The 15,090-nt window shown below is 42.0% G+C and overlaps 1 protein-coding gene across 1 annotated transcript; it reads left to right on the top strand.

Moving 5' to 3' along the window:
• The first annotated feature begins 1,177 nt into the window (after positions 1–1,177).
• Positions 1,178–10,053, top strand: LOC123080912 (general transcription factor IIE subunit 1). Its single transcript, XM_044503855.1, has 10 exons — positions 1,178–1,479; positions 1,580–1,702; positions 3,195–3,315; positions 4,182–4,307; positions 4,952–5,061; positions 5,135–5,318; positions 7,301–7,495; positions 8,061–8,282; positions 8,385–8,577; positions 9,709–10,053. The coding sequence occupies exons 1-10, from the start codon at positions 1,454–1,456 to the stop codon at positions 9,807–9,809; spliced, it is 1,401 nt and encodes a 466-aa protein (XP_044359790.1). The 5' UTR covers positions 1,178–1,453; the 3' UTR covers positions 9,810–10,053.
• Positions 10,054–15,090: the final 5,037 nt, after the last annotated feature.

Here is a 15,090-nt window from a genome sequence, read left to right on the forward strand (position 1 = left end):
ACTAACATAATTTGTTTTAAAAATGCAAAAAAAAATCTGTGTGTGAGAGAGAGAAGATAGAAAGGGAAATGGGCTGCAACTTGCCTTGGAGTGCAGATTCGGTTGGGAGAAGGAATGGTTTGCAATAAAAAAAGTAGAAGCTGCACCAAAGAAGACATGACATGACCGGAAATCGATATCATTAATGCAAAGAAATATATCTGATACATAATAACATGGCATTGTATGGTATACACCAATGTGAATAAATAAGAGAGTCCAGGTCGAGTGAGTGTTCTGTAATTACAATTCAGGCAAGGTATAGAACATGTTTATAGTTGTAATCTTATGTTGTTCTTCTCATATGCACTGGCAATGCTCTTGCTATTTTCATCAAATAAGAGGAAGGCGTATATTCTTACGAACATGAAAAAAGTAATTCTTTCCTCATGAGTGCAATACATGAAAAATAGTGATGCTACTTCCAATACTGGACGATCACATTGCTTGTCTTCCTCTCAGTATTTGCAAAGGTTTAGACATCAATTGGAAAACAAAATCAAAAGCCTAAGTTTGGCATCAAGGGATGTGTAGAATACCAGGTACTTGAAGGCTGCAGTTCTTAGATTGAGTGTGGTTTGATTGGATATCCACATGTATGTAGAGTACCGGTTGTCTGCGCATTAAAATAAAACGAAGTTGTCACTAATTGCAGATCAGTTTGGTCGACTCTGGAGAGAGACAAACTTGTCACTAACTGCAGGAGGGAGATGAAGTTGTCAACGATCTAATAAAAGATTAGAAAGAAGTGTATAGTTAATGGAAGAAAATAATCTTGCATTAGATAATAATAACAACAAAACGCTAAAGAACTAAGCCCAAAAATACTACCAGTGGTTTGGATAAAATTAAGTTACAGAAGCCCTATCTTAACTGTTGGAAAAGAACGTTCTGAGTTCTTGTGGCTTTGGTATGGCTGTAAAAACAAAAGATGGATACAAATTCAGTAATCATATAGAAATAATCAATGTTACCCATATTCACGAATCAAGCAAAATTGGACTAGCGCAAGGATCATTGCACAATCTCTAAAACGATTATGGAAAAAAAACACAGTTAAAAAACGCTGTGTGTGGGCCTCGCTGCGTCCGCTCGTAGGCCTGGCCCATGCAGGCGTCGGTGCATCCCCCGACCTTATTTTTTCCACAGGCGACGGCGACTCGTTCCTTTATCCGTCTCCGGCGCCGCAGGGCGGTCTAGGTCTCCGGCGCCGCCACCAGAGCCGGCGCCTCCGCCCCCACCCTCACTCCCTCCACCTCTCTCCACCGCCCCCGCCGGAGTACCATCTTCGCCGCCCCGAGCCCGAGGCGGAGGCCCTTTCTGCCGCCCTCCCTCCCCACGCGATCCACTCGGCGGCGGCGCCGAGCGATCGAACAAATTCGGTAGCGCCGACGCGTTACAGCCGCCGAGATCGATGGGCTCTCTGGAGCCTTTCAACAGGTGACTCCCAGATCCCCTCCCCTCCCTTGAAACCCTAGCCGTCGCGGCGGTCGTCGTCTCTGATCTAGCTTGGATCTGTTCGATGGTCGGTCCGGGGCAGGCTGGTGAGGCTGACGGCGCGCGCCTTCTACGACGACATCTCCATCAAGGGCGACACCCAGGCCAAGACCTCCCGCGGCGACAACCGGGGCATGGCCGTCGTCGTCCTCGACGGCCTCACCAGGTACGCAAAATCTCTGCTAGGAATTGGCGGTACCTGGAGCAATTTTAGATGCCAGTGAATTCTTAAGCTTGGGCTCGTGCAAGCTTGGACTTGTGCTGAGGTTGTTGACTCATGGGCGGTCAATTTGAGCTTGCATAATACACTTCAGCCGGGGCTTTATGACATCTGTGCTCTCGTATATCGTTGGCAAAAATGATTTCAGACTTAAGAGCATTTCTCCTAATTTCATCCATTGAATGGAGCTGATAAACTGCCAAGTTCGGTATGTCTTGTGGAACAAACAAAAAAACTACCAGAAAAATATTAGTGTCCACTTCCGCTCAGTACTAGCAACCCGTAACACAGAATAAAAGCCCAGTGGCTTAAAATTCGAATAACTTGTAAGTCGTTGTATATCATTGGTAAAAAGTATTTCAGATTTAAGGAGCATTTCTCCTAATTTCATCCATTGAATGGAGCTGATAAACTGCCAAGTTCGGTATGTTTTGTGGAACAAACAAAAAACTACCAGGTCTTATTCCATATGAATCCAAAATAATTTACAATGGTTACTGATATGCAAGAAAAAAAATTAAGCGAAGTGCGTCAGGCCTGCGTTTTGCCTCTGTCTAGCGCCTAGCCTCAGGTGCTTCAGAGTATACACGCTCTAATCTTCGTGCAACATTGCTCCAGTAAGGCCCCTTACGGAATCCTAGCTTGCCAACCCAATCTCAACCATCTATATACTCTAATCCGAACCGTCCATCTACTCCCTGCTGTCTCTTTCTCTTGCCTGCTCCCTTCCAGGCACGCATCAGTAGCAGCAATGCTGGTGCTGCAGCTTCTTGTCCACAGCCACATCCCCTTCCCGCCTCTTCTTCCCCACAGCCGACACTGCCTGAGTACCTCACTGGCTGCCTATGTTTTGCCTCTGCCCAACCGCCAGCGCGCTTAAGCGAGCGTGGTTATTTTGTTTGATTCTTCAATCTAGGATATTGGTATCACCCCTGTTGTTCAGGATGGGTGCTTCTCATGATAGTTGTTTTACAAACTGCCCCCCCCCCCAAAGGTTTTAGTTCATATGAATCCAAAAAGTACTTTACAGAGGTGGGTCGATAACCAACCCTAAGATGGTTACTGATATGTCATAGCTGTTTTATCAAAATCTGAGGCTCTGATATTTGTAAAATCTTTTGCTTTTGCTATTCTTTTATTGTGTCATTCAGTGATTAATGGCGATCAGAGGTTATGACGGTAGTTGTTACTCAAGAACTGGAAATTCGCCACTCACTTTGGGACTGAAATTTTTGGAGGCCTTCTTTGCCCATTGTTTGTCAGACATACAACTCAACCCTCAATTAACCCAAAAGTGCATTTGCATTATAAATAGCCTATATCATGTACCCCATCTGCCATACCGCATTTGTCCTTTCAAATATTTATTTTCTTTGGTGTACAACTGTTAGCTTGTTGGCTAAGTTGCACTTTATTTTTTTTGTACCTTCACCTTTAGACGCCAGTGGGTCCGCGAGGAAGACTTGGCTAAATCATTAAAGCTCCACTCAAAACAACTTCGCCGTGTCCTCCGATTCTTTGAAGAAGAGAAGCTAGTGACAAGGGATCACAGAAAGGAGGTTAGTATTGTATTGCTCTTGTTCTTGTAATCTACTTGTCATTTTGATTTTTTGTAAGGTAGCCTCATTTACTTCATATCTCTGTCACCTGATCACAACATATTCTTGTTTGTTTAATTGTTTACTCAAATGTTTTTAAGCTGTAAATGGAACCATTCATCAGTGGCCGGAAAATGAGTCGCTTTAGCTCTCAGTTTAACAATTAGTGAGGTGTGAGAATTTTTCTCCTGCTAAACTTCTCTGCAGTGATGTTGAGATGTGCATGAAATGTGCCAAATATGTTTAAACATCTAGACTAGTTTAAGTAGCACCTGTTTTGCACCTTACGTTTCCTTATCGTGGTATTGCTTTATTGTACTGATGTCTTCTGTAAGAGGTTAGTATTGAATACTGAATGTTGAAAGGGAAAGTCATGGGAGCATCAACTTGTTTGAAGCTACACTATTTTGATACACTTACATTTTGTGTTTCTTGCTGAAAATTGACCTCTATCATATTTGGTTACACTGGAGGGAGGTGCACCAGAGTCATACAGTTTATTCATGCAGTACTTTATATTTGGAAGAACTTCATATGTTTTTTAAATAAAATAAGTAGTGACAGGGAAAAGTACACTTGAGACATTGCATATGAAATAATGATCATGCAAGTATTCCATGCAAATGATAATTTATAGTACTTGTCTATGTTTTTCTAGAGACTTGCTGTTTTAGTCATGTGCTTTTGGTTCCTGGAAATATGTGGACCTCATGATCATATCATTTTAACATCTGGTGTCTGTTGCGTTATCCAAGGAATTGATTTATTGAATCTAAATGGTTCTTTGCGTTCTAAGTTCTAACTGTGTCTTTTCCCTTTTGGTACAGTCAGCAAAAGGTGCAAAAATATATAGTGCTGCAGCAGCAGCTGCAGGTGATGGTCAACCCACGAAGGAGGGAGAAGAAAAAGTAAAGCTGCACACACATTCCTACTGTTGCTTGGACTATGCACAGGTTAGTTATCCTAAACTCGTGGTAGTTTTATGTTCTTGTGTCTTTAAATGATAGACTGTCTTATATTCCATAAAAAAATACTTCTATATTGGCTTTATAATTTTGAAATCATCTGTGATTGCACCACTTCAATGGATGTTTCGTGTGGATTGTTGAACAAACAAAAGTGACACTTCATTTTTGTTTGTCTTTTTCAAACGACAATTATGATTACCCTCGACTTGCAAAGAAGCGGAATTCTAGTATTTCTATTCCAGATTCAAAATCTCTGGCCTAATTGTATACTTGGGGTAGACACCATTAGCCAATGTTCAGGTGGGCATTCCATCCAGTGTGTGGAACCAGGAGTTGGTGAACTTTCCAATTTGAGATGAGTTTAATCGAGACAAATATGCACCAGGCACCAGCTAGTTAGATGGGCCATTGGCATATTTGATTTGTGAGGTTCATTTATGTTTAGTGTTCGGTTACTCACCCCAAGACAGGGTTCAACCAATGCAATTTGGGTGTTATTTTATTTTTAGTTCCCTTAGCCGACTCCGGCTGAGAACTATACAATAATAAATACATTTTCCTCCCATTTAGTTTTTCTTCTACTATCTTTTGTAAACTATGGTTGACAAGATGCATCTTCTCAAACACAGATCTGTGATGTTGTACGGTACCGGATACACCGCATGAAAAAAACGTTGAAGGATGAATTGGACAGCAGAAATACAGTTCAACACTATATATGTCCTAACTGTAAAAAGAGGTATTAGCTTGACTTGTAATTTATTTTGTTTTAGAAAGAATGTTGGAGTGTTTGTGCTCAACTGTCTTCTCAGGTACTCGGCCTTCGATGCGTTGCAACTTATAAGCTACACGGACGAGTATTTCCATTGTGAAAATTGCAACGGCGAACTACTTGCAGAGAGTGACAAGCTTTCTTCTGAGGAAATGGGAGATGGTGATGATAATGCACGGAAGCGTCGGCGTGAGAAACTGAATGATATGCAGCAAAGAATTGATGTGAGCACAAACTTCTTATAGTTTTGGTCGCTTAAAATTTAATTTAGGTACTATAGTGCAAAGAGTAAATTGTGTCACTGGTTCATAAACTTACTAGGTCTATGCACATAGGCCCATGAAATAGTAAACTGGGCATTTACATATCCGAACTTTCGCAAACTGTGGAGCAGAGGTCCAAAGGTAGTTCTAATGGCATCCTAGCCAGACCTGCTCTGTCCCGTATACGTAGGTTATACACGGGCTGGGTCAGTTACAACCCAAACCCTCACAAAGGGCTTTAGTTTGGTGACCCAAGAAACCTATTGGATTCATTCCTCATCTTGAAAAACAAGAAATCACTCCCCACCCTCTCATGAAATCCTCAAATCGGGATCTCAAGTTATTTTCACCACATAATTGGAAGATTTGTCCACCCTGGCGATGGTTCTCACCATTGGCAGCCCAAGCCACCTCCGTTCCTCCACTGTGGAGCCTAGACCAGTATAGAACCATGTACTGTGACGGGCAGTGGGTAATGCTGGCAAGCATGAAGACGATGAGCATACTGCACGACAGTCAGAGGTGAGCATGACCTCAGCCACAATGAAAGGGCAGTATCATCACCAAGTACTTGAATGAAAGCAGCTTTTGTGGTACCTTGCTTTGATTCTTGTGGCCGATTTGTGCTTTTCATGGGTTATGTGTCCTTGCAATCCATCAAGATGTGTGCTGGTGCTGCAATTTTAGTCCTCCGTTTTCATGGTTCATGATGGTTTTGGTTAGTTAGTACTAGTTTCAGTTAATCGGTGGAAGACAATGATTGTTAAACATAGATTGGTGAAGAGAAAAGAAATTTTCTGTGCAATTTGGACCATGTAACTACCAAAACCACCTTTGGACTGGGACGCGGGTCTAGCTCACTTGGTTGGCTGAGTGGATGTACAATCCCACCACCTGGGATCAAGATCTTGTGGCTCGTGAACGTAAATTGGGTTGTTTTCCTTCAAAAAAAAGCACACTCGACTCTGTTGCATGGTTTGTGCAAGTTTGTGGATTCAGATGTCCAGTTTACTAGTTCATGGACCTATATGTACCTACCTGGCAAGTTTGTGGATCTCTGATATCATTTACTTTTTTGTAATATTACAGAATGAAAATGGCAGTATTTGAAATTTTGTGTATGCAAGCTAAGTGGTGACGCAAAGAACTTCTATTTTATCACAACGGGAAATCAAACAAGTTTTCTGTTGGTTTCTTTTCTTAATGCTGCTTGAAATTATTCTCTCTTTAACCCCTATTGCTGTTTTGCTTCCCAGAAATTACTTCCATAGTTTTGTCTCCAATGTTAATGCCATTTAATTGTTGTGAATGCGTTATGGGCTTTGGACCACACCCTTATATCTGGAGAAGACTTGTTGGCTTCAATTTTTTTTCTTCGAAACGGAGGCAAAAGATTTGCCTCATCCTTTAAGTAAGGGAGAAGAGAGTTTGATGCGCATGTCTAACTTAGTGTTCCTCCTGCTTGGTTTCGTATGGTCTGGTGACCGACCTTAAGTCTTCTCCAGATACAAGTGTGTGGTTGGTCCAAATCCCATAACAGAATGTCACCTAGTTTGACAGTTTTTTTAGTTTCAGCATTAATAGAATGTCCAAATCCCATACATCTAAGCTGTATCTAAGCACTGTTGCTTTGTTAGTTTTTGGTATGACTTGTTCAATAAATCTGTTTAGAGTCTCTGGTTAAAGCTCAATGTAAATTTCATCCATCTCTGGAAGTTGCAGTTTACTGAAGAAACACTAACTACTTGGATGGAAAAGATTTAATCTCATTCTATATTTGACCTTTTGGAAGTACACACTCTGTATATGTTTATTCTATAGACTAATGTGTAAATAATTCTCCTCTCTTCTCATTTGCAAATTTATGTGCCTTAGAATCTTGATGATTTGATGGAGACTGATTTTATATATCACTTTGCTTATTTATATTTGTACCAATACAGGAGCAATTGAAGCCATTGCAAGCACAACTTAAGAGGGTGAAGGATCTTCCTGCTCCTGAGTTTGGGAGTCTACAATCATGGGAAAGACTAAATCTTGGTGCTTTCGCGCATGGTGATTCTGCTGCAGCTGAGGCAGCCAGGAATGCACAAGGGCAGTATAATGGTACACCGATGCCTTATCTTGGAGATACAAAGGTAAGAGTGTCATATTGATTTGAGTAGTAGGATTTTGTAGTCAAGCAATACACATATGTATGCTCATAATGATATACTCCCTCCGTCCCATAATATAAGAACATTTTTCAAGTTAACATAGCTTGAAAAACGTTCTTATATTATGGGACGGAGGGAGTAATATTTTATATCCTTTGCATGGCCATTCAGACTCCTGAAACATAAATGTTTATCCCAAGAAAAAAAAGCGATAGGCGTTAGTTGTGCATTAGGCCTAGGCACAGATAAGCACACACCTAGAATGATTAAGTGCTAGGTGTTCTGTTGTCGCCAAGCGCTCCTAGGTGCACGTTTTATTATTCACTGGTTTATCCTCCTCATCTACATGAAAGTCTACACTTTGCATTATACGGTATCTTATTAACTGTATTTTGTTCAATCATTTTATGACGAGTCTGAGACATGTCCTTTAGTATCTATGTTTAATATACTGTGACATGCACCCCTTAGCTCGTATAACTGATAGCCGGTCCTATTTTCTTTCTACCATATTTTACCTGATCAATCATGTTATTTGGGTTTTCAGGTTGATGTTGAATTGGCTGGTTCGGGTGTAAAAGCAGAAGGTGATGAATCTGGCAGAGATGGTTCAGCATTGAAAGTCTTACCTCCATGGATGGTCAGAGAAGGGATGAATCTTACAAAAGAACAAAGAGGAGAGTCCAGTAACACATCAAAAGGAGATGAAAAATCAGAAGTCAAAGATGAGAAGAAACAGGACTCAAAAGAAGATGAGAAGAGTTTACAGGTCAGATTAGAATTGAATATAGCATAGAATGCATTTACTGTAAAAGTGGTTTTATGTTAACATCTTCTAAGTGTGTTCCTAATTTTTTTATAAACTGTGTAGGATGAATACCTTAAGGCATATTATGAGGCCCTCAAGAAAAGACAGGAGGAGGAAGATGCAAAGAGAATGCAGCAGGAAGGCCAGGCATTTTCTTCTGAAATTCATTCTGAGCGGCAGGTGGGCATGAAAGCCAAACGTGAGGATGAGAATGGTGAGGATGAGGGTGTTGAATGGGAAGAGGAGCAACCTGCAGGTATCTTATCCCTTTTAGTTTTCAGTCATATAATTTAGGATACGTATATGCTTGTAGTGATAGCAAACTACTCCCTCCGTCCCATAATGTAAGATGTTTTTTGATCCTAGTGTAGTGTCAAAAAACGTCTTACATTATGGGACGGAGGGAGTAGTAAGTCGGTTAGGGAGTGATAGCATTCCTACGAAAAGATGAAAATGGAAGGCAAAATTAGGAAGTTGGTTATGTAGGTGACTAATTTTGTAACTAGTAAGAGAGTGATGAGGGGAATAAGTGTTGTTGGGTGGTTGGGATAGAAAGTACCACACCTGACTTGGTACTTTTTATATTGGTATATAATAGATTTGTCAATTACTGCATGAAAGTTTTCAACCTTTAACTGAATTTGACAGTCTGCAAGTTATCGTAGTGTGAACATGGTTATTGTGATGTCTTAAGCTGACAACCGAACATTCCGATAGAGTCTGAAGGTGGTGTCTTTGATGTCTTGATGTTGGCATCAGGCACAGTTCAGTTAGTAGCTAATACCTTAGTTTTTCTTGAAGCTGACAGCCTTTTGCTGTCCAGTTATTTGCTCATATTGTGAGTCGGTTTGTATGGCCAAGTTGGTCCTTAGAATTAAGAATTAACTGTCACTACTCTGTTCCAAAATGTAAGGCTTATTTTGATTCATCAAGACTGACTAAAATTTAGTCCACTTTTATGTGGCTTGTGTGACATGAAGTTATATCACTAGATTCGTATTAAAAAAACACTTGTGATTCTGATTTTGTGTCACATAAACCACATATTATTGGAGTTATTGTTAGTCCCTTGTCTTAACGAATCGAAATGCTCGGTACATTTTGGGATGGAGGGAGCATTCCTTATGCTCGGACTGTTGAAATTCTTGTAGAATGTTTTATAGTAACCATGAAGCTAATGGCCCTGTGCTTCAAGAAAAGAAATAGTATTTTCTTATCTTTGTCATAAACGTAAATGTGTTTTTTTACCTGTTGGGGAGCTTCTGTATCTGTATAAAAAAAAACACAGCGTTGACATTGTAAACATTTGAATTGAAGGTTTGTATGTTGGATATATTTGTCGAATCTTGTAGATTATGTGTAAACTAGTTGGTTTAAACTGATGCAGGGAATACATCGGAGGAGCCATATAAGTTTGTGGATTTGAATGCTGAGGCCCCAGAATCTGGCGACGACGAGGAAGATGAGATTGACTGGGAAGAAGGTTGAAGTACAGCGGCAAGTTGCTCCGTCTTGAATTCATGAAGTCAGTTCAAAGTGGGATGTTAAATGATAATAATATTGCCAGATGTATGCATTTCCAGGCTTGGCTGCAAATAACATTTTTCTCCCAGATTTGTGAAAAGTCACTATAATGTGAAGTTTGATATTGACGACGTATGATATTGACATCCATGTGACGTTAAGGAATTGAAAAGAATTTGAAAGAGCTTGTACCCTTTTAGCCCTTTTCTGTCTTGGCTTTTGTCTCCTGTTGTTGTCCCTAATTAGTTATCACAACCTTATTGTTGGCCATGGAGAACGTATCCTGTGTAATGAAAGAATTTGTGCACCGACAACTCATGGCCGGTGGAATTCAGTGGGCTCGGCACATCAACAATAATGATTCTATGAGGCGTGGCATCCGAAGCGACAATCTCCATAGCAGTGTGGATCGTTTTTGGCTTGGCAACGATGGAGGTTCCAATAGTGATCTGTTTGCCCCCGAAGCAACCTATGTTTGTGGTTGTAATTAAAAAAAAGTTTTAAAGTTTTAGATAGAAGATTGGACTCAAAGAGGCATTGTGGAGAAGAACTTTGGCAAAGAGGCATTGCCGTTAATATGCTGTTCTATACGGAAAGTGGCCTTGTGCTCCCGAGCTCAAATGAGCTCGGGTGCAAAGTAAATAAAAAAAACTGAATTTTTTGTGATGAACTTTAACAAATGTTTTAAGAGCCTGTAAATTTTCTCTTTGAAATGACATTCGAAAAATAAAATAAAATCAGCACTTCAAAATGCTTTTGAGAATGACATTTTTGGAGCATCTTTTTTTTGCCACCACTTTCACAGATATGGTTTCATGATGAATTTTGCAAGCACTCAGACATTTTGTCAATGTTCCGCACTTTTTTTTTCTTCAGAATTTTAGATTTTTTTTATCTTTTTACGATTTTACTATTCACGCAGGCTCATTTGAGTCAAGCTGAGAATAGCTGTGTCCGTTCCATACAGGCTATTAGTTTGTGGAGTTCCCTTTGTACGAGTCTCGGTAATGACTTTGGTATGTTTTTTCTCTGTGAAAAAGAACCCAACAAAGTTAACTTTGCCGGCCAGATACCAGTCGAGTCGTGTTTGCCGGGTCTGCAACTCAGCAAACACATTGCCGAGCATTTTTCGCTTGGCAAAGATGCAAATTCCATTAGTGATCTGTTTGTCCCCGATGCAACCCATGTTCGTGGTTGTGGTTAAAAGAAGGTTTAAACAGAAGATGAGACTCTCGTTGTTCGAGTGAGCACCAACGGTTTGTTGGTTCTCTTTGCAAACCACAAATTGTTTTCGCAAAGATTCAAACAACTCGCAGTGTGAGATCAACAACAAATCAACTAGTACATTATTAATTGTTCACAATAGCTACATGTCAGTTACCTGGCTTTTGAATTTTGGGGGAGTCGATTTTGAATTGAAGTGAGAAACGGTTGGAGGGGGGAAGAAGCTTGCCGGAGGGTGTGTGTGTGGGGGGGGGGGGGGGGGGCAGCATAGCTATGGTGCAAGTTCGCTGGGAAAATCTCCCTGATGGATTGCATTCATATCATTTGCAGCACGTTTTCTTGAGTGGTTACCCAAGTCCGGGTTCTAGCCATTTTAGCTATCCTCGCACATGATTGGCTCCCGCTGGAGGTCTTCAAATCTTCGAAGGGGATGTTTATCTTCGTGAGTGTTGCAAGGTATAATATGTTGACCCCGCACAGAAATGCACTAGTAATTACTAAAAATACCCATGGAAGTTAGTTAACCTCAACAGGTATAATAGTGTTTTTGTCATGAATGCAAATGACATGAACGGATAGGCGATATTTTTGTAAACATGTTGATTGCATTTATTTTTTCAGTTTATATGTGTTGGTTATGAATTTCCAAACCATAGAAGGCTCTCTGCAATTTCAGAAATTAATTTCTATCGTCACTGAGCTAGCCACCAGACGGTTTATGACAAGTGGGGTCAAGTTGGTGCGCGCCGGCCTCTCGCCGTGGATTCAAACGCTGGAGTTCAAATGCGGCATGGCGGTAGGAGCAAGGCAGAGGGTTTAGGCGCACACACACGTGCGGCGGGAGCTGGCTGTCTGGGGTCACGACGCGGTGTGGGGAGGAGCTGGTGGTGGTTGGGAGGCATGGCGGCATGGCATCGGTGTGACGGTAGGTGCATGGCGCAGGCCAGAGGGCACTGGAGAGCATGCGAGAAGGGGAAGGGAAAACAAACTAGGAAGCCATATAAAGGACGACCACGTCTAGGGTAGCGCGGAAAGCACGGGACGTTTTTTTGGGACACAGTACAGACGCAATCGCTCATACATACGCGCATACACTCACCCCTATGAACAGATACACGCACACCCTACCCCTATGAGCACCTCCGAGTGACTGAGCCGGCATACGATCATCTTGAGATTTACGAAGTCACCGTAGGCACCTCGTCATCGACGGGAACGTCTCCTCCATAAATATCAGGGAAGAAGCCCATACCAGGGAGGAAGAAGAGCTGAACCGGTTCTAATACCGACTTCTGCAATGTGTAGAAGAAAACCTAGCGAGAGAGGAGAGGCAAGGAGTCCAGGAAGAAAGGCACCTGTAGCTTAACCCAAAGTATTGCTCTTGATCCGGGAACACAACTTTCAAGGTGAAACTGATGAGGACACCACAACCTTCGACAAGTCTCCAACAATTATAGGTCCAATCACCAGAAGTCGCGCCAAACTAATAAGTGATCAGGTGAACGCTAACTTAAGTTTACCTTATAACCTTGATGACACAACTATGCTTGAACTTAGGTATCACATGGAAGAAATCCAACAACCTATGAGGTCTTGAAGCAACCGGTCTGGCGGAACAAGTTTGGAGAAAACAAGTTTCAAGTGAAGCTGATGCTGTCAGTTTTTTACCTCTGATATTTCATTGTGCCACACCCATGTAGTGGAGATACGGGGCCATAGGGGTACATCAACAGAAGCTACATCAAATTATCTTTTCAATGCAAAAAACCTCACATCATTTGAAATTGTGAGTCAAAATTTCTAGCCAATCTCGTGGAAGGTGTCCAGGCTGTCAAGACTTCGCGAATTTCCGAGGAGCTATCCAATAACTCCCAAAGTTGACTGCTTATTCCCCCAAGGAAGCCATGCAAACCTGCTTACTTTTGAAACCATTTTCACACCTAGCTAAGGGGGGATGGCCCTGCTATAAAACCCCATCTCTCCCATCCTCTAGAAAATCTTTTGCCAAACCATTCAGCTACAAGCTTATGCAGCAAGACTGCTAGAGAGATCCGAGAGATCCTTGCTACCCTTTGCTCTTGTGAGTTCATCTGGATTCGTGAGAAGGAGCCTCTGGTTCCCCCTAATTCGTGCTCTACGGTTCCGACCGTTTTGTGTGGGTTAGTCCCGGTTTGTGGTTCTGCAATTTTTCGGACAGCGGGTTGGAGTTCTTATAGCTTCGGTCAGCCATCCCCAACGTACGTGCTGCATCGAACATTGGTAGTATAAAGCTAGTTATCCCGGCTGCTTGCAACTAGTTATCCCTCCAGATTCGATCCTACGACGTGATGATCGGGCCACCCTCAGGCGTGAACTCGTTCATCGGGTTCCCACCTATCATCTGGCACCAGAGCCTTTGTTGACACGGTAGGATCTGTTATCTGAGTTAACCTTGCTATCATCCCTTTAGATCGAGTGTTTCCTGCAATATTTTCTGTCCTAGAAGTCCAAAGCCCCACCAAAAATAAATCCAAGCCTTGTTGGTGCTGAGATCTTGTTGTTGCATACCTTGCATGTTCTTCATCTTTTAGGTCTGCACCAAGTTCATCTTCGTAATTGCTTTCAGATTTGGTAGTTGTGCTTTGGAAAAATGGAGAAAAAAAGAGTGGCAAAAAAATCAAAGAGAGAAGGAAAAAAAGTGGCAGAAAAAGTCAAGAGAGAAAAAGAAAGTGTTGTGTAAGATCCAAAAGTTTCAGCTTTGTAGAAAATTTTCAGAAGCTTGTGTGTTGTGTGTTTTTCAATCTTGGTGCAAAGGTGCAACAGATCTATCTCCATATTTTCTTGGTTTGCATCAACTTGATTTCAGCACAAACCCCTTTTTGTTTACCCTACGAGGTCCACCGAAAACCGAAGCTAGTTCTTTGATCCCTGTCTTTCAATCGCTTTCACACATTCGGGAGAAGCACAATCTAATGTGAACTCATAAGAACTTTGGTGAGTAAGAGGTGAGGTTGTGTGATTCCACAAAAAATATCATATTCCACTTTTTAGCCCCACTAACATGGCAGGAACTGCATCGAGTGTTCATGGAGAAGATCAAGGGGAAGAAGTTGCCCCGATCACACGTGCTGAGTTTCAAAAATTACGGAACATGGTTCGAGACCTTGGAAGGATGTTTCATGAGCGACCTCCAGCAGGTGGCGATAGGGTACGACACTGACAACACCCCTATTGACCCACTTGAGGAAGTTGGGGATGAGAATTCCGTGCATGCTGCTGTGGATGATGCCTTGCAGGATGATAACAACAGCTATGGTGGACATGTGGCTGCTGCTCGTGGGTGTGGTGCTGCTGCTCATGGAGGGCAGCGAGGAGGACAATTTCGAGGGCGAGGCCATGGTCCTCGTGGGCACTACTATGACCCTAATGAGCGTGTTGCTCGTGGTCATGGAGATGATTTTGATGATTATGATGGTGTTCCATACCGTCGTCCTGCTGATGATGGGCGCCGTGCAGAATGTCGCGATCGAGATAGTCGAGATGACATAGCAAGAATCAAGTTGCACGTCCCAAAGTTCACAGGAAAGGAAGAACCCGATGCATATTTTGACTGGGAAGAGCGGTGTGATCAGATTTTTCGTATCCATAACCTTGCTGATCCGAAGAGAGTAAACCATGCTTGTGTTGAGTTTTCTGGTTATGCACTCACTTGGTGGAATCAACTACAAGAAAATCAACTGCTGCTAGGCCGTGACCACATTGAAACTTGGGAAGAGATGAAACAAGCCATGAGGCGAAGGTTTGTTCCTTCACAATATCAAAGAGATGTACGAAACAGATTGCAACGCCTCAGCCAAGGTACGCGCACGGTGGATGAGTACTATAAAGAGATTGAATTACTGCTCCTTCGTGCTCGTATTCATGAAGATGAGGAGTCCAACATGGCAAGATTTCTGCATGGTCTCAACACTGAAATTTCTGATTTTGTGGAGATGTTTCCCTATAACACTCTACAAGATATTCTAGAGCAAGAAAAGCGCAC

The sequence above is a fragment of the Triticum aestivum genome, chromosome 3D (assembly GCF_018294505.1).
Source record: "Triticum aestivum cultivar Chinese Spring chromosome 3D, IWGSC CS RefSeq v2.1, whole genome shotgun sequence".
Lineage (NCBI taxonomy): Eukaryota > Viridiplantae > Streptophyta > Magnoliopsida > Poales > Poaceae > Triticum > Triticum aestivum.

Bases quoted from the DNA above. Each gene is read 5' to 3' on its own strand.
- LOC123080912 (XM_044503855.1), top strand. From the start codon at position 1,454: ATGGGCTCTCTGGAGCCTTTCAACAG. The intron at 5,062-5,134 runs GTATTAGCTTGA...CTGTCTTCTCAG, and splicing joins TGTCCTAACTGTAAAAAGAG to GTACTCGGCCTTCGATGCGT. The intron at 7,496-8,060 runs GTAAGAGTGTCA...TTGGGTTTTCAG, and splicing joins CTTATCTTGGAGATACAAAG to GTTGATGTTGAATTGGCTGG.